General features: G+C 45.9%; 1 protein-coding gene across 1 annotated transcript in view; it reads right to left on the bottom strand.

Moving 5' to 3' along the window:
• Window positions 1–19,913, bottom strand: part of LOC311143070 (vasoactive intestinal polypeptide receptor-like) — a gene marked incomplete at its 5' end in the record, with an annotated part of 262,368 nt that overhangs the window by 74,965 nt on the left and 167,490 nt on the right. The window contains 2 exons of the mRNA XM_084178882.1: window positions 4,500–4,560; window positions 5,022–5,175. Of these exons, the coding sequence (XP_084035008.1) occupies window positions 4,500–4,560; window positions 5,022–5,175 (215 nt within the window). The remainder of the gene's footprint in view (window positions 1–4,499; window positions 4,561–5,021; window positions 5,176–19,913) is intronic.

The raw sequence follows: 19,913 nt of genomic DNA, 5'->3' as shown, positions 1-19,913 counted from the left end.
TGCCCGGGCGGTGTGTTTGGGATCATTGTCATGCTGAAAGACCCAGCCACATTTCATCTTCAAGGTTTTCACTCAAAAGGTTTTCACTCAAAATCTCACGATACATGGCCCCATTCATTCTTTCCTTTACACGGATCAGTCGTCCTGGTCCCTTTGCAGAAAAACAGCCCCAAAGCATGATGTTTCCACCCCCATGCTTCACAGTAGGTATGGTGATCTTTGGATGCAACTCAGCATTCTTTGTCCTCCAAACACGACGAGTTGAGTTTTTACCAAAAAGTTATATTTTGGTTTCATCTGACCATATGATAGTCTCCCAATCCTCTTCTGGATCATCCAAATGCACTCTAGCAAACTTCAGACGGGCCTGGACATGTACTGGCTTAAGCAGGGGGACACGTCTGGCACTGCAGGATTTGAGTCCCTGGCGGCGTAGTGTGTTACTGATGGTAGGCTTTGTTACTTTGGTCCCAGCTCTCTGCAGGTCATTCACTAGGTCCCCCCATGTGGTTCTGGGATTTTTGCTCACCGTTCTTGTGATCATTTTGACCCCACGGGGTGAGATCTTGCGTGGAGCCCCAGATCGAGGGACATTATCAGTGGTCTTGTATGTCTTCCATTTCCTAATAATTGCTCCCACAATTGATTTCTTCAAACCAAGCTGCTTACCTATTGCAGATTCAGTCTTCCCAGCCTGGTGCAGGTCTACAATTTTTTTTCTGGTGTCCTTTGACAGCTCTTTGGTCTTGGCCATAGTGGAGTTTGGAGTGTGACTGTTTGAGGTTGTGGACAGGTGTCTTTTATACTGATAACAAGTTCAAACAGGTGCCATTAATACAGGTAATGAGTGGAGGACAGAGGAGCCTCTTAAAGAAGAAGTTACAGGTCTGTGAGAGCCAGAAATCTTGCTTGTTTGTAGGTGACCAAATACTTATTTTCCACCATAATTTGCAAATAAATTCATAAAAAATCCTACAATGTGATTTTCTGGAGAAAAAAAATCTCAATTTGTCTGTCATAGTTGACGTGTACCTATGATGAAAATTACAGGCCTCTCTCATCTTTTTAAGTGGGAGAACTTGCACAATTGGTGGCTGACTAAATACTTTTTTCCCCCACTGTATATATTTTTACATATATTACAGCACCTGGTAACATATAGATAATTATATCGCATATGTTATTACATATACCACAACACCTGGTAACATATAGATTGATTATATCAAATATAGTATTACATACAGTACCAGTCAAAAGTTTGGACAGTAGTAACCAAAAAAGTGTTAAACAACTAACCACTGGTCCTGGCATCCCACATTGCGTACACCTGGTAACCATCATAGAGCACACCTGCTCCCCATCGTTAAACACATCTGGACTTCATCACCACCCTGATTTCTCTCCCTTCATATAGCCCTCAGCAGCCTCAGTCGTCAGGCTGTATTGGTTTTGGTTATATTCAGTATACTGCTCCTGTTTTTGTATTTTCTTCATGTTTATTATTATTAAACTCACCTTCTTCCTGAGTATACGTTACGGAATACTGCCTCTGAAATTATGGAAGCAGCAGAAGATTCCTTCTGGAGGACATCGTTTCCGACCGTGGTCCCCAATTCACGTTGCAGGTCTGGAAAGCCTTTATGGAGAAGCTGGGGGCCACGGTCAGCCTCACATCTGGGTCCCGGCCATCTGGGTCCCGGCCATCTGGGTCCCTGCCATCTGGGTCCCGGCCATCTGGGTCCCGGCCATCTGGGTCCCGGCCATCTGGGTACCGGCCATCTGGGTCCCGGCCATCTGGGTCCCGGCCATCTGGGTCCCGGCCCGGTTCCTTCCTTGGGCGGAATAGGCCCATAACTCACTTCGTCACTCCTCCACTGGGATGACTCCCTTCCAGTGCATCCTGGGATATCAGCCGGCCCTGTGGACTCCGAGCCAGACCGAGGACCCTGCAGTTGACGAGTGGTTCCGCCGTCAGAAGGATCCGAAGAACCGCTACCGCTCCATCTTGTGTTCCATCGCGTCTGGCAGGAAAACTCCCGCTCCACCTGCCCTGCCAGAAGCTAAGCCCCCGCGAGGACATCTCCTGGACCCCCGCCTATGCTGTTAGGTCCCTCCTGGACTCCCAATGTCGTGGGGGTCGGCTCCAGTACCTGGTGGACTGGGAGGGGTATGGTCCTGAGGAGCGCTCTTGGGGGGTAGTTTCATGCCTGCTCCGTCCCTCGACGTCGCCGGTCTACTAACCACCGGTCCTGGCAACCCACATTGTGCACACCTGGCAACCATCACCTGCTCCCCAATGTTAAGCACACCTGGACTTCATCACCACCCTGCTTACTCTCCCTTCATTTACAGTGCCTTCGGAAAGTATTCAGACACCTTGACTTTTTCCACATTTTGTTACTTTATTCTAAAATAGATTAAATATTTATTTTTTTCTCAGCAATCTACACACAATACACCTTAATGTCAAAGTGAAAACAGGTAATTTGTTTTGTTGCAAATGTATTAAAAATAAAAAAACAGAAATACATGCATCCTGTTTCCATTGATCATCCTTGAGATGTTTCTACAACTTGATTGGGCATGATTTGGAAAGGTACACACCTGTCTATATAAAACCAAGCCATGAGGTCAAAGGACTTGTCTGTAGAGCTCCGAGACAGGATTGTGTCGAGGCACAGATCTGGGGAAAGGTACCAAAAAATGTCTGCAGCATTGAAGGTCCTCAAGAACACAGTGGCCTCCATCATTCTTAAATGTAATACGTTTGGAACCACCAAGACTCTTCCTAGAGCTGGCCGGCCGGCCAAACTTAGTAATCAGGGGAGAAGGGCCTTGGTCAGGGAGGTGACCAAGAACCAGATGGTGACTCTGACAGAGTTTCTTTGTGGAGGTGGGAGAACTTTCCAGAAGGACAACCATCTCTGCAGCACTCCACCAATCAGGCCTTTTTTTTTATTGTTTTTATTTAGCAGACGCCCTTATCCAGAACGACTTACAGGAGCAATTAGGGTTAAGTGCCTTGCTTAAGGGCACATCAACAGATTTTTCACCTAGTCGGCTTGGGGATTAGAACCAGCGACCTTTCGGTTACTGGCACAACGCTCTTACCCACTAAGCTACCTGCCGCCCTGGCCTTTATGGTAGAGTGTCCAGACAGAAGCCACTCCTCAGTAAAAGGCACATGACAGCCTGCTTGGAGTTTGCCAAAAGGAACAAAAAGACTCTCAGACCATGAGAAACAAGATTCTCTGGTCTGATGAAACCAAGATTGAACTCTTTGGCCTGAATGCCAAGCGTCACGTCTGGAGGAAACCTGGCACCATCCCTACGGTGAAGCATGGTGGTGGCAGCATCATGCTGTGGGGATGTTTTTCAGCGGCAGAGACTGGGAGGATCGAGGCAAAGATGAACGGAGCAATGTGCAAAGATATCTTTGATGAAAACCTGCTCCGGAGCACTCAGGACCTCTCACTAGGGCGAAGGTTCACCTTCAAACAGGACAACAACCCTAAGTGCACAGCCAAGACAACGCAGGAGTGGCTTCGGGACAAGTCTCTGAATGTCCTTGAGTGACCCAGCCAGAGCCCGGACTTGAACCCGATCTAACATCTCTGGAGAGACCTGACAATTGCTGTGCAGCGACGCTCCCCATCCAACCTGACAGAGCTTGAGAGGATCTGCAGAGAAGAATGGGAGAAACTCCCCAAATACAGGTGTGCCAAGCTTGTAGTTTCATACCCAAGAAGACTCGATGCTGTAATCGCTGCCAAAGATACGTCAACAAAGTACTGAGTAAAGGGTCTGAATATTTATGAAAATGTAATATTTCAGTTTTAAATTTTTAATAAATTAGCAAATATTTATAAAAACCTGTTTTTGCTTTGTCATTATGGGGTATTGTGTGTAGATTGTTAAGGGAAAAAACAATTTCATCAATTTTAGAATAAGGCTGCAACTTAACAAAATGTGGAAAAGTCAACGGGTCTGAATACTTTCCGAAGGCACTCATCAGGCAGTATTGGTTTTGGTTACGTTCAGTACACTTTTCCTGTTGTGTATTATTTTCATGTTTATTATTATTAAACTCACCTGCTTCCTGACTCCCTGCGTATACGTTACAATTCTTTATTTTATACAGTCTTTTTGCTCATCTTAATCAAGGGATCATTTCGGTCATGACCGTATATCAATTAAATGTATTAAATAAAGCCCTTTTTACAATTGCAGTTGTCACATTGCTTATCCAGAAACCCAGCCTAAAACCCCAAACAGCAAGCAATGCAGAAGGTGGCTAGGAGAAAGGCTCTGAGGGGCCAGTCCTCTTCTGGCTGTTTAAAGTAGACTACTATTTCAATATATCCATCAGAGACCATTAGAGCTGAACGTGCCATGAGTCATATACTGTGTTCTAGAAGGAGAATTACTGTGCGAGAACATTACTGAGAACATAACTGAGAACATTACTGAGAACATTACTGTGTGGCTTTTCTTACCCCACGTCATTATAGTAGGCCTTGGCAACACCCCAAGCTGTGATGAAGATGGTCGGCCCTCCTGCAGGAGAAAAGCACACAACCAATCAATGCCTGGACCAGCCAACTCCAGAATATAGACAGACACAAGCCAATCAGACAGACAGACAGGCAGACAAACAAACTCACCACCAGCCAATCAGAAAGACAGACAGGCAGACAAACAAACTCACCACCAGCCAATCAGAAAGACAGACAGGCAGACAAACAGACAGACACACTTACCCCAATCAGACAGACAGGCAAACTCACCACCAGCCAATCAGACAGACAGGCAAACTCACCACCAGCCAATCAGACAGACAGGCAAACTCACCACCAGCCAATCAGACAGACAGGCAAACTCACCACCAGCCAATCAGACAGACAGGCAAACTCACCACCAGCCAATCAGACAGACAGGCAAACTCACCACCAGCCAATCAGACAGACACACACACTTATCCAAGCCAATCAGACAGACAGACACACAGACACACTCACCCCAGCCAATCAGAATGTAGCACCAGAAGTAATTTCTCTCAGAGAAGAAGGAAACGGCCAATAGGGCATGGAGATACAGGCCTTCCACCAGCAGCCAGAAGAAGCTGGCCATTATACAGTACTGGAAGAAGACCATCACCGCCTTGCAGCCCACCTGAAAACACAAAGAGATATACGGTATCAGTCCACCTGACAACACAGAGAGATATACGGTATCAGTCCACCTGACAACACAAAGAGATATACGGTATCAGTCCATCTGACAACACAGAGAGATATACGGTATCAGTCCACCTGACAACACAGAGAGATATACGGTATCAGTCCACCTGACAACACAGAGAGATATACGGTATCAGTCCACCTGACAACACAGAGAGATATACGGTATCAGTCCATCTGACAACACAGAGAGATATACGGTATCAGTCCACCTGACAACACAGAGAGATATATGGTATCAGTCCATCTGACAACACAGAGAGATATACGGTATCAGTCCACCTGACAACACAGAGAGATATACGGTATCAGTCCACCTGACAACACAGAGAGATATACGGTATCAGTCCATCTGACAACACAGAGAGATATACGGTATCAGTCCACCTGACAACACAGAGAGATATATGGTATCAGTCCATCTGACAACACAGAGAGATATACGGTATCAGTCCACCTGACAACACAGAGAGATATACGGTATCAGTCCATCTGACAACACAGAGAGATATACGGTATCAGTCCACCTGACAACACAGAGAGATATACGGTATCAGTCCACCTGACAACACAGAGAGATATACGGTATCAGTCCATCTGACAACACAGAGAGATATACGGTATCAGTCCACCTGACAACACAAAGAGATATACGGTATCAGTCCACCTGACAACACAGAGAGATATACGGTATCAGTCCACCTGACAACACAGAGAGATATACGGTATCAGTCCATCTGACAACACAGAGAGATATACGGTATCAGTCCACCTGACAACACAAAGAGATATACGGTATCAGTCCACCTGACAACACAGAGAGATATACGGTATCAGTCCACCTGACAACACAGAGAGATATACGGTATCAGTCCACCTGACAACACAAAGAGATATACGGTATCAGTCCACATGGCAGAGATATACAGTATCAGTCCACCTGGCAGAGATATACGGTATCAATCCACACTGGACTATGTGCAAACTAGAATCTGCACATACTGAGGCCTATTCATTTTAGCTGGGTACTTAAAAGAACATTTGAGGAAACTGCTACCGCAATTCTATCAACACATATCCTGTGCTACACGCGCATGATGGATCTGGATCATTGCTACTCTCCCTTTTGTATGGCTATTAGGCCCTCCCTTTGGCAAATCAGATCACACCTCCATTCTGCTCTTTGCCACCTATAGGCAGAAACTTAAACAGGAACCAACTGTGGTAAGGACTGTTCAACGTTGGTCTGACCAATCAGAATCTCTGTCAGGTGGACTGATACTGTATGTCTTCACTATTATTCTAAAATATAGAAAATATTAAAAATAAAGAAAAAACGTTGAATGAGTAGGTGTGTCCAAACTTTTGACTGGTATTGTATGTATCTTCTAAGAGTTTAATTAAATTAAATTGCCGAACAAACCTTTTCAGGTTGATCATTTGGATAAGGTCCAAATTGATTTGTTTTCAACCAAAGAGACATTTTCAACTTTTCCACATTAACCTAGATACAGCAACTCTTTCAGGTTAATTAATGTTTAATTTCCAGATAAGCTTATACAGGTATAATTAATCATTAACATTGATTAATCAATTAAATTTGCTTTTGGAAGTTCATTGGAGCCAACTCCCACAGTACTGATCCAGTAATGACGGAAGTCCCGCCTTAGCGGGAATGAGACAACGATATCCAATCTCAACTGATTGGATATCGTTGTCTCATTCAATTTAACAAGGAAGTTAAATTGCCAAACAAACCTTTTTCAGGTTGATCATTTGGATAAGGACCATTACATTTTTCCAACCAACGAGACATTTTAAACTTTTCCACATTAACTTAGATACAGCGATGCCTTCAGGTTAATTAGTTTAATTCCCAGATAGCCTATACAGGTCTGATTAATCAATTAAATTTGCTTTTGCAAATTCATTCAAGTCCACCTCCCACAATACTGATCCAGTATTGATGGTCCATTAACGTCTATAAATAGATTCAAATCATTTTTGCAGCTTCCAATGACTCAAAACCAAACTTTGAAAAAAGTTTAAATAATAAGCTATCAGAGGGGGTGGTCCCCATTCCCCCGTTAATTAGTGAACCCTCACCCATAAAAGGATTGATCGCTGACCTCAGCAGCGATACAAACCCTGACTATGCCATTAGCAGAAAAACAGCTGTAATTGCGACAAACAAAACAAAATCAACCATTGGGCGCAAGCCTTGTAAAGGTTCTCTCCAGTTTAGCCCTGATGTATGGCCATCAGAAATTGGCATCTCTCCAGTACCTCAGCAGAAGCATGAGCAAGAACTGGTTGATATGAAGGGACAGGTGGAGAGAACCGGGAAACTAATGACAAAAGCAGATGAGGAAAACATTCTGCTAGCCGACGAACTGCGTTTGAAAAAGGAAAAATTAAAAGTAATTGCAAAAACTTATGATGATGAACGAGCACAAACTCTTCAACAAATACATATTCTACAGGAACAACTCGATTTAGCCAAAACTAAATACGACGAGGTCCACGCTAAACTACATAAATCGGACAAGTTATTTACAAACAGGAGCGCGCAATTTGATAACATGCGTGCAGTTTTGATGAACGTTCCTCAAAGCAATAATGGTCTAGTCCAAATGCTGCAGACCAAAGACGATCAGTTAATGAACACAATGACCAAGTTGGATGACAAATCAGCAAAAGTCATTGAAGTCGCCGACCAAATAAATGATGAGAGAACCCAGGTGATGAAGATGGAAATATTGATTTCTAAGCAAGCGGAGGAAATGTCATCACTGAATCTCTCGCTACACTCTTAAGACCTCTACCTGCAAACCGTGACAGATAAGTATGAGGCTGAATGGAGCAAGTGCGACACTCAAGTGTCTAAAATAAGTACTCTAAGCGCTCAAGTGGACTCTGCTATGCAGCGGAATAACAAGAATAAAAAAAAACCTTAGGTACCATCTGGAGGAATTCCAGAACAGTCACGCGCTACAGCATCAAGCAACCAAGCTCGCAACCGGAGCTCGGTACACAAAGGAGTGAAGACGACAGAAGGTTTCAGACGTTGCCTCTCTCAGGTGTCCCTCAGTCTTCTCCTCCATCAGCACAGAGTAATATGGCGCCTCCTTGCCAACAAAGCCAAAGCTTGGTTTCTCCTCTTGGCCTTTCGGCCCACAATTCCCCACAGGATGAAGCCAACCCTCTCTGCGCACTTGGCACGGAACGCCTTGACAAACTCGTCAAAAATTCGGCAACTTTGACCCCGTTCCAGGTAAGCCAAATGACACTGAGACGTTCCTAGCAGACATAGAGTACGCCTTGAATGGCTACCCGAACGCTATGGATTCTGACAGGCTTTACCTGTTGAAGCTACCAGTTCTGACAGGCTTTACCTGTTGAAGCTACGGGTTCTGACAGGCTTTACCTGTTGAAGCTACGGGTTCTGACAGGCTTTACCTGTTGAAGCTACGAATTCTGACAGGCTTTACCTGTTGAAGCTACGGGTTCTGACAGGCTTTACCTGTTGAAGCGAACATCGAATAGACACGTGACAAGGTTCATTCGTCTAAAACAGCAACACGTGCAAAACGATAACGCTAAACTTGCAACGTCTTTGAAAATAGAATTCAGTGGTTCTGCGACTCGCAAACACGACAGCTCGCTGGCTAACACTGTCAAACAAGCTCGGAATGAACACCCACAAGCTCACTATCATAGGCTTCGTTCAGCTTACTATTATAGGCTTCGTTCAGCTTACTATCATAGGCTTCGTTCAGCTTTAGCCTACTCACTGAAACAGGAATGGAAGAGCTGTTACCATTCAAACAAATGTATCCTTCATTACCTACTTGGGTCCTACAGCCCACGTTGGTTTGCCAATCTCAGACCTCAGAAAACTTTTCAAACACAGCTTTTGAGGCATCAAAAGTGCGCAACGCTAAGAGCCCTGTAATCTCGGGATTGAAGATTGAACAGGAGCACTCACTCCAGTTAGAATGTGCATTAGCAGGTATTGAAGCGTTGAGTGATGACACACAACAACAGTTTCTACCACAAAACCACGATACCCGCCGCGGTTAAAATAACTGTAAAGTATGCCACCAGCGAAACGACTACCGCTACAATCAACCTGAACAGCGCCGGAGAAGATGGCTGCCGTTTTACAGCCCTCTAACCATTTGTACTATTATGTGTGTTTTTCCGCGTTATTTGTAATTTATTTTGTACATAATGTTTCTGCCATCGTCTCTTATAACCAAAAAGAGCTTCTGGATATCAGGACAGCGATTACTCACCTCATATTGGACGAAGATTTTTTCTTCAACGAGGCGGCCGCGAAGGATATCATACAGACACCCGACAAGGCCCAAATCCCCGTCATTCGCGTGAGGAAGAAACAGAGATATCGTGGACGTAGATCGGGGTGCCTTGTAAGGATCCGACGGCGAGCGAGTAAACTGCCTCTTCCATCAATCCTATTAGCCAATCTTCAATCATTGGATAACAAATTGGATGACCTAAGATTACGGTTATCGTACCAACGGGACATTAAAAACTGTAATATCTTATGTTTCACCGAGTCGTGGCTGAACGACGACATGGATAACATACAGCTAGCGGGCTATACGCTACATCGGCAGGATAGAACGGCTGACTCCGGTAAGACAAGGGGTGGCGGTCTGTGTATATTTGTAAACAACAGCTGGTGCACAAAATCAAATACTAAGGAAGTCTCGAGGTTTTGCTCGCCTGAGGTAGAGTATCTTATGATAAGCTGTAGACCACACTATTTACCAAGAGAGTTTTCATCTATATTTTTCATAGCTGTCTATTTACCACCACAAACCAATGCTGGCATTAAGATTGCACTGAATGAGTTGTACAAGGCCATAAATCAACAGGAAAACGCTCATCCAGATGCAGCGCTCCTAGTGGCCAGGGACTTTAATGCAGGGAAACTTAAATCCGTTCTACCTCATTTCTACCAGCATGTTAAATGTGCAACCAGAGGAAAAAAACCTCTAGACCACCTTTACTCCACACACAGAGACGCATACAAAGCTCTCCCTCGCCCTCCATTTTGGCAAATCTGACCATAACTCTATCCTCCTGATTCCTGCTTATCAGCAAAAACTAAAGCAGGAAGCACCAGTGACTCGTTAATAAAAAAGTGGTCAGATGACGCAGATGCTAAGCTACAGGACTGTTTTGCTAGCACAGACTGGAACATGTTCCGGGATTCTTCAGACAGCATTGAGGAGTACACCACATCAGTCACTGGCTTCATCAATAAGTGCATCGATGATGTCGTCCCCACAGTGACCGTACGTACATACCCCAACCAGAAGCCATGGATTACAGGAAACATCCGCACTGAGCTAAAGGGTAGAGCTGCCGCTTTCAAGGAACGGGACTTTAACCCGGACACTTATAAGAAATCCCGCTATGCCCTCCGACGAACCATCAAACAGGCAAAGAGTCAATACAGGACTAAGATTGAATTGTACTACACTGGCTCTGAAGCTCGTCGGATGTGGCAGGGCTGGAAAACTATTACAGACTACAAAGGGAAGCACAGCCGCGAGCTGCCCAGTGACACAAGCCTACCAGACGAGCTAAACCACTTCTAATCTCGCTTCGAGGCAAGCAACACTGAAGCATGCATGAGAGCACCAGCTGTTCCGGATGACTATGTGATCACGCTCTCCGTAGCCGATGTGAGTAAGACTTTTAAGCAGGTCAACATTCACAAGGCCGCAGGGCCAGACGGATTACCAGGACATGTACTCCGAGCATGTGCTGACCAACTGGCAAGTGTCTTCACTGACATTTTCAACATGTCCCTGACTGAGTCTATAATACCAACATGTTTCAAGCAGACCACCATAGTCCCCGTGCCCAAGGACTCTAAGATAACCTGCCTAAATGACTACCGACCCGTAGCACTGACGTCTGTAGCCATGAAGTGCTTTGAAAGGCTGGTCATGGCTCACATCAACAGCATTATCCCAGAAACCCTAGACCCACTCCAATTTGCATACCGCCCCAACAGATCCACAGATGATGCAATGATTGCACTCCACACTGCCCTTTCCCACCTGGACAAGAGGAACACCTACGTGAGAATGCTATTCATTGACTACAGCTCAGCATTCAACATCATAGTGCCCTCTAAGCTCATCACTAAGCTAAGAATCCTGGGACTAAACACCTCCCTCTGCAACTGGATCCTGGACTTCCTGACGGGCCGCCCCCAGGTGGTAAGGGTAGGTAACAACACATCTGCCACACTGATCCTCAACACGGGGGCCCCTCAGGGGTGCGTGCTTAGTCCCCTCCTGTACTCTCTGTTCACCCATGACTGCATGGCCAGGCACGACTCCAACACCATCATTAAGTTTGCCGATGACACAAAAGTGGTAGGCCTGATCACCGACAACGATGAGACAGCCTATAGGGAGGAGGTCAGAGACCTGGCCGTGTGGTGCCAGGACAACAACCTCTCCCTCAACGTGACCAAGACAAAGGAGATGATTGTGGACTACAGGAAAAAAAAGAGGACTGAGCACGCCCCCATTCTCATCGACGGGGCTGTAGTGGAACAGGTTGAGAGCTTCAAGTTCCTTGGTGTCCACATCACCAACCAACTATCATGGTCCAAACACACCAAGACAGTCGTGAAGAGGGCACGACAAAGCCTATTCCCCCTCAGGAGACTGAAAAGATTTGGCATGGGTCCTCAGATCCTCAAAAAATTCTACAGCTGCACCATCGAGAGCATCCTGACTGGTTGCATCACCGCCTGGTATGGCAACTGCTTGGCCTCCGACCGCAAGGCACTACAGAGGGTAGTGCGTACGGCCCAGTACATCACTGGTGCCAAGCTTCCTGCCATCCAGGACCTCTATACCAGGCGGTGTCAGAGGAAGGCCCTCAAAATTGTCAAAGACTCCAGCCACCCTAGTCATAGACTGTTCTCTCTGCTACCGCACGGCAAGCGGTACCGGAGTGCCAAGTCTAGGTCCAAAAGACTTCTCAACAGCTTCTACCCCCAAGCCATAAGACTCCTGAACAGCTAATCATGGCTACCCGGAATATTTGCACTGCCCCCCCACCCCATCCTTTTTACGCTGCTGCTACTCTGTTAATTATTTATGCATAGTCACTTTAACTCTACCCACATGTACATATTACTTCAACTACCTCAACTAGCCGGTGCCCCCGCACATTGACTCTGCACCGGTACCCCCCTGTATATATAGCCTCCCTACTGTTATTTTATTTTACTTCTGCTCTTTTTTTCTCAACACTTTTTTTGTTGTTGTTTTATTTTTACTTTCTTTGTTAAAAATAAACGCACTGTTGGTTAAGGGCTGTAAGTAAGCATTTCACTGTAATGTCTGCACCTGTTGTATTCGGCGCATGTGACCAATACATTTGATTTGATTTGATTTGATTTGATCGCTACGTTCCTGCCTTGAAAGTGAACCCCTGCTACTCGGACTTGATGGATCGTTTGATCCCACTGATGGATTGGAAAACCACAGGTAACCGTGCCGTCTCCACTGACCACACTGTCATCTCCGAACGTTAACTGCAACACAGTAATCCACAAGGGGTACCTATCGAAAGAACCCCTTGGGGGAACAGGAGGAACCCCTTGGGGAACAGGAGGAACCCCTTGGGGAACAACAACTACAAAGCAACTAGTAAAATGCTCTAATCATGTATTTTGGTAGGATAACACTTCAAAATAGATCGATAGGATAACTGGTCCCCTTGGCTACCAGTACCAATGCCAGCAACAGGCAGTCCAGCCACTCAGTAAGAAGGTTAGAGACCTAACAAGTCCAATTGCCCTTGATAACAGCGACACAGGAGTTAGTAGTCACTCAGATTGCAACACGTGGAAGGGAATCTCTCAAAACACTCTTCTGATGGTTAACACACATGCCACTAATAAATAGAACCCTTCATTAAGGAGGGAAGTTATTAGAAGTCATGAAACATGGTCACACCGCGTACGACTGGTTCAGTGCAGAAGATGGAGCCGGAGGTGATGGCTGCCATTTTATGGACTCTTAACCAACCGTGCTATTTTGTTAGTTTTTTTTGCGATGTTTGTAACTTATTTTGTACGTAATGTTGCTGCTACCGTCTCTTATGACCGAAAAAAGCTTCTGGACATCAGAACAGCGATTACTGGACGAATAATTTTTCTTTAATGAGTCGGACGAGAGGGACTTGCTCCAGACACCCGACAGGGCCCTCAAGGAGATATTGTGGAAGGAGATCAGGGTGCCTGGTAAGGAGCCGGCGACAAGGGGCTAATCTGCCTTTGCCATCGATACTATTGGCCAATTTACAACCGCTTGATAATAAAGTGGACGAACTACAAGCACGTATATCCTACCAAAGGGACATTAAAAACTGTAATATCTTATGTTTCACCGAGTCGTGGCTGAACGAAGACATTAATAACATACATCTGGCGAGTTATACACTATATCGGCAGGATAGAACAGCAGCTTCTGGTAAGACAAGGGGTGGCGGTCTATGTGTGTTTGTAAACAACAGCTGGTGCACGATATCTAAGGAAGTCTCTCACAAAATGGATTTTTGTTTTAGATTCCGTCTCTCACAGTTGAAGTGTACCTATGATAAAAATTACAGACCTCTACATGCTTTGTAAGTAGGAAGACCTGCAAAATTGGCAGTGTATCAAATACTTGTTCTCCCCACTGTACATTCCCCAACCAGAAGCCATGGATTACAGGTAACATCCGCACTGAGCTAAAGGGTAGAGCTGCAGCTTTCAAGGAGCGGGACTCTAACCCGGAAGCTTATAAGAAATCCTGCTATGCCCTCAGATGAACCATCAAACAGGCAAAGCGTCAATACAGGACTAAGATCGAATCGTACTACACCGGCTCAGACGCTCGTCGGATGTGGCAGGGCTTGAAAACTATTACAGACTATAAAGGGAAGCACAGCCGCGAGCTGCCAAGTGACACGAGCCTACCAAACGAGCTAAATTACTTCTATGCTCGCTTCGAGGTAAGTAACACTGAAACAGGCATGAGAGCATCAGCTGTTCTGGACGACTGTGTGATCACGCTCTCCGTATCCGATGTGAGTAAGACCTTTAAACAGGTCAACATTCACATTCGCAGGGCCAGACGGATTACCAGGACGTGTACTCTGAGAATGTGCTGACCAACTGGCAAGTGTCTTCACTGACATGTTCAACCTCTCCCTGTCTGAGTCTCTAATACCAACATTTTTCAAGCAGACCACCATAGTCCCCGTGCTCAGGAACACATTATAATAGTTGTTCATTATGTTGACCTCCCCACATTATAATAGTTTTTCATTATGTTGACCTCCCCACATTATAATTGTTTTCATTATGTTGACCTCCCCACATTATAATCATTTTTCATTATGTTGACCTCCCCACATTATAATAGTTTTTCATTATGTTGACCTCCCCACATTATAATTGTTTTTCAATATGTTGACCTCCCCACATTATAATAGTTTTTCATTATGTTGACCTCCCCACATTATAATTGTTTTTCAATATGTTGACCTCCCCACATTATAATAGTTTTTCATTATGTTCACCTCCCCACATTATAGTTAGAAGAGGAAGTGTAAACCATGTGGTGGCAAAATGTCAAGAAACCTTACCAGCAGTCAGCCACACTGGTACCAGCAGTCAGCCACACTGGTACCAGCAGTCAGCCACACTGGTACCAGCAGTCAGCCACACTGGTACCAGCAGTCAGCCACTGGTACCAGCAGTCAGCCACACTGGTACCAGCAGTCAGCCACACTGGTCCCAGCAGTCAGCCACACTGGTACCAGCAGTCAGCCACTGGTCCCAGCAGTCAGCCACACTGGTACCAGCAGTCAGCCACTGGTCCCAGCAGTCAGCCACACTGGTACCAGCAGTCAGCCACACTGGTCCCAGCAGTCAGCCACTGGTCCCAGCAGTCAGCCACTGGTACCAGCAGTCAGCCACTGGTACCAGCAGTCAGTCACACTGGTACCAGCAGTCAGCCACTGGTACCAGCAGTCAGCCACTGGTACCAGCAGTCAGCCACTGGTACCAGCAGTCAGCCACTGATACCAGCAGTCAGTCACACTGGTACCAGCAGTCAGCCACTGGTACCAGCAGTCAGCCACTGGTACCAGCAGTCAGCCACACTGGTACCAGCAGTCAGCCACACTGGTACCAGCAGTCAGTCACACTGGTACCAGCAGTCAGCCACTGGTATCCTATTTGTGATGTTTCAAGAAACTCAGCGTATGTCACACGTCACTACTTCAAGGAGAGGCATTACATTTGTAATTTTTTTTAAATCAAAAATAATTTTGTTGCAGAACTGCCTTCTAGAACATGTTAACTTCCATGTGCCTTAATAACAAACTTGTATGCCATCTGTAAATACAAATACAATTGTTAAATTACGAGCCTAGTTGGTTTAGCCATGGAAAAATACAGGAACCTTCCAGCTAGCCATGATTGGCTGAGATAATTGATGGGCTGGACATGCCGAAAGATTAGTTTTGGATTGATCTGCCATGTAGCATGCTTCTATCTATAACGTGAGCTGCTCAGTATGTGTTGATAATCCTTTCCATGTAGCATGCTTCAAGACTAAAACATTTTCATTGAACCAGACGAATCTCTCGGCATGTCCAGTCCAACCATTATCTCCGCCCATCATGGCTAGCTGGAAGGTTCCGTGGCTAAATCAACTAGGCTCATATATGTGAATAATCCTTTTTACCGCAGCCTTTTTTTTAAAGATACAGTATCATGGAGAACTGAAAAACTGTTGCTACTGCTTTCAACATTGCTGCCCTGAAGTTAACAGGCGCTGTTGACAAAGATCAGTGGGAAAAAGTTGTGATGGACTACTTTCTGGAGGATGACCGTGCCATGCTGACTCTCTCTGACTCTGACTCTGAATCAAATAATGAGGAAATTCCTGATTTAGGTAAAAACATTTTCATTGAACCAGACATTGCAGAGTCTTCTGATGACAAAGGTGGGGAAGAAACGGTGTCATTGTCACTGAAGAAGTTGACCGAGTTTTGAAATCAGTGGAATGCCAGGTGGAAGCAGAGAGATGATTGGCAAATGCGGCGAGAGTCCAAAAAGAGAACACAGAAAGAAGGCTGTTGTATAAAACACCTGTCTCCGGATTACATCTTCAAACTAAGGGCAACCATGGCATCCGTGACAGAGAGGGAGAAGTGTTCATCATTGTATATGGGTAAGAGTCTAGCAACATTTTCAGATATTATACATTTCAAGTTAAAGCATACTGTTAGCTAGCTAGCTAACGTTGAACCTAATTGGTTAGCTTTAGCTACCTGCAGATTTATGGATCGTAGTATTGCCACGTTAAAAACAACTGGGAACTCTGAAAAATACGAGGTCAAATCATGACGTCAGTGATCTTCAGGTCGGAAAGTTGGAGCTCTAGAAAGAGGCCAGAGTTCCCAAGTTGGAATTCCGAGTTGGTTGACCTTGACTTGTTTTTTTTCCCGAGTTCCCAGTTGTTTTGAACGCACTGAAGTCGGAAGTCGTAGATTTCCGAATTCCGAGTTGTTTTGAATGCGGAATTAGATTATGGCTACATGTCTAAACAAAAGACTCCACTATGCAAGTCACCATTTCACTGTACCGTTTACACCTTCTGTATTCTGTGTATGTGACGAATAACATTTTATTTGATATAGTGTGTGTTTACCAGAGATGGTAATGTGAAGAACAACATGACCTGCACCAAAGTCAGATCAGGATATAGGCCAAGGACTAGATACAGTGTATTTTTACTACTACTTTATGCTACTACTTTCACCACTTTTAGTCTTGAAATCTTTGGTTGTTTACTACACTGTGAATCCTTAAAGAGATGGGTGGGGCTAAGGCTTAAGAGGGTGTGAACGATGTTGAATGGATGTAGACAAAGAAGAGCTCTCCAATAGGTGTACCAAAACATTCACGGGCCATTGTCTCAAAAGTGGTGTTACAAGTTTATCAACTTTGAAAGCAGAATTACACTAAAATAAGTAAAGTATGTGGACATCTCCTCGTCGAACATCTCATTCCAAAATCATGGGCGTTAATATGGAGTTGGTCCCCCCTTTGCTGCTATAACAGCCTCCACTCTTCTGGGAAGGCTTTCCACTAGATGTTGGAACATTGCTACAGGGACTTAGGCCTGGCTCGCAGTCGGCGTTACAATTCATCCCAAAGATGAGCATTAGTGATGGGGTTGAGGTCAGGGTTCTGTGCAGGCCAGTCAAGTTATTCTACACCGATCTCGACAAACCACAGGGGAATTGTTATGCTGAAAACAGGAAAGGGCCTTCCCCAAACTGTTGCTACAAAGTTGGAAGCACAAAATCGTCTAGAATGTCATTGCATGCTGTAGCATTGACATTTCCCTTCACTGGAACTAGCCCAGACCATTATTCCTCCTCCACCAAACTTCACAGTTGGCACTATGCATTGGGGCAGGTAGCGTTCTCCTGGCATCCACCAAACCCAGATTTGTCCGTCGGACTGCCAGATGGTGAAGCGTGATTCATCACTCCAGAGAACGTGTTTCCACTGCTCCAGAGTCTAATGGAGGCGAGCTTTACACCACTCCAGCCGGCGCTTGGCATTGTGCATGGTGATCTTAGGCTTGTGTGCAGCTGTCCCAACAGCAGCTCTCAGCCTGGCCACTGTTACTACAGCAGCTGAACCTGGCGACTGTTACTACAGCAGCTCAACCTGGCGACTGTTACCACGGCAGCTCCCAGCCTGGCGACTGTCACTACGGCAGCTCCTAGCCTGGTGACTGTTACTAAAGCAGCTGAACCTGGTGACTGTTACTACAGCAGCTCAACCTGGCGACTGTTACCACGGCAGCTCCCAGCCTGGCGACTGTCACTACGGCAGCTCCTAGCCTGGTGACTGTTACTATGGCAGCTGAACCTGGTGACTGTTACTACAGCAGCTCAACCTGGCGACTGTTACCACGGCAGCTCCCAGCCTGGCGACTGTCACTACGGCAGCTCCTAGCCTGGTGACTGTTACTAAAGCAGCTGAACCTGGTGACTGTTACTATGGCATTTGAACCTGGTGACTGTTACTACGGCAGCTCAACCTGGTGACGGTTACTATGGCAGCTGAACCTGGTGACTGTTACTTCAGCAGCTGAACCTGGTGACTGTTACTACGGCAGCTGAACCTGGTGACTGTTACTACGGCATGTGAACCTGGTGACTGTTACTACGGCAGCTCAACCTGGTGACTGTTACTACAGCATGTGAACCTGGTGACTGTTACTAAAGCAGCTGAACCTGGTGACTGTTACTAAAGCAGCTGAACCTGGTGACTGTTACTAAAGCAGCTGAACCTGGTGACTGTTACTATGGCAGCTGAACCTGGTGACTGTACTACAGCAGCTGAACCTGGTGACTGTTACTACGGCAGCTGAACCTGGTGACTGTTACTACAGCAGCTGAACCTGGTGACTGTTACTACAGCAGCTCAACCTGGCGACTGTTACTACGGCAGCTCAACCTGGCGACTGTTACTACAGCAGCTCAACCTGGCGACTGTTACCACGGCAGCTCCAAGCCTGGCGACTGTCACTACGGCAGCTCCTAGCCTGGTGACTGTTACTATGACAGCTCAGCCTGGCAATTTTTACTATGGCAGCTCCCAATCTGGTGACTGTTACTAAAGCAGCTGAACCTGGTGACTGTTACTATGGCATGTGGTCCTCTGTAGCTCAGCTGGTAGAGCACGGCGCTTGTAACGCCAAGGTAGTGGGTTCGATCCCCGGGACCACCCATACACAAAAATGTATGCACGCATGACTGTAAGTCGCTTTGGATAAAAGCGTCTGCTAAATGGCATATTATTATTATTATTATTATTATTATAATATTATGTGAACCTGGTCACAGTTACTACGGCAGCTCAACCTGGTGACTGTTACTATGGCAGCTGAACCTGGTGACTGTTACTACGGCAGCTGAACCTGGTGACTGTTACTACGGCATGTGAACCTGGTGACTGTTACTACGGCAGCTCAACCTGGTGACTGTTACTATGGCAGCTGAACCTGGTGACTGTTACTAAAGCAGCTGAACCTGGTGACTGTCACTACAGCAGCTGAACCTGGTGACTGTTACTACAGCAGCTGAACCTGGTGACTGTCACTACAGCAGCTGAACCTGGTGACTGTTACTACGGCAGCTCAACCTGGTGACGGTTACTATGGCAGCTGAACCTGGTGACTGTTACTTCAGCAGCTGAACCTGGTGACTGTTACTACGGCAGCTGAACCTGGTGACTGTTACTACGGCATGTGAACCTGGTGACTGTTACTACGGCAGCTCAACCTGGTGACTGTTACTACAGCATGTGAACCTGGTGACTGTTACTAAAGCAGCTGAACCTGGTGACTGTTACTAAAGCAGCTGAACCTGGTGACTGTTACTAAAGCAGCTGAACCTGGTGACTGTTACTATGGCAGCTGAACCTGGTGACTGTACTACAGCAGCTGAACCTGGTGACTGTTACTACAGCAGCTCAACCTGGCGACTGTTACTACAGCAGCTAAACCTGGCGACTGTTACCACGGCAGC

This window comes from Coregonus lavaretus (genome assembly GCF_964263955.1).
Source record: "Coregonus lavaretus genome assembly, chromosome: 2".
Taxonomy (NCBI): domain Eukaryota; kingdom Metazoa; phylum Chordata; class Actinopteri; order Salmoniformes; family Salmonidae; genus Coregonus; species Coregonus lavaretus.
This window is presented reverse-complemented; position numbering and strand designations above follow the sequence as displayed.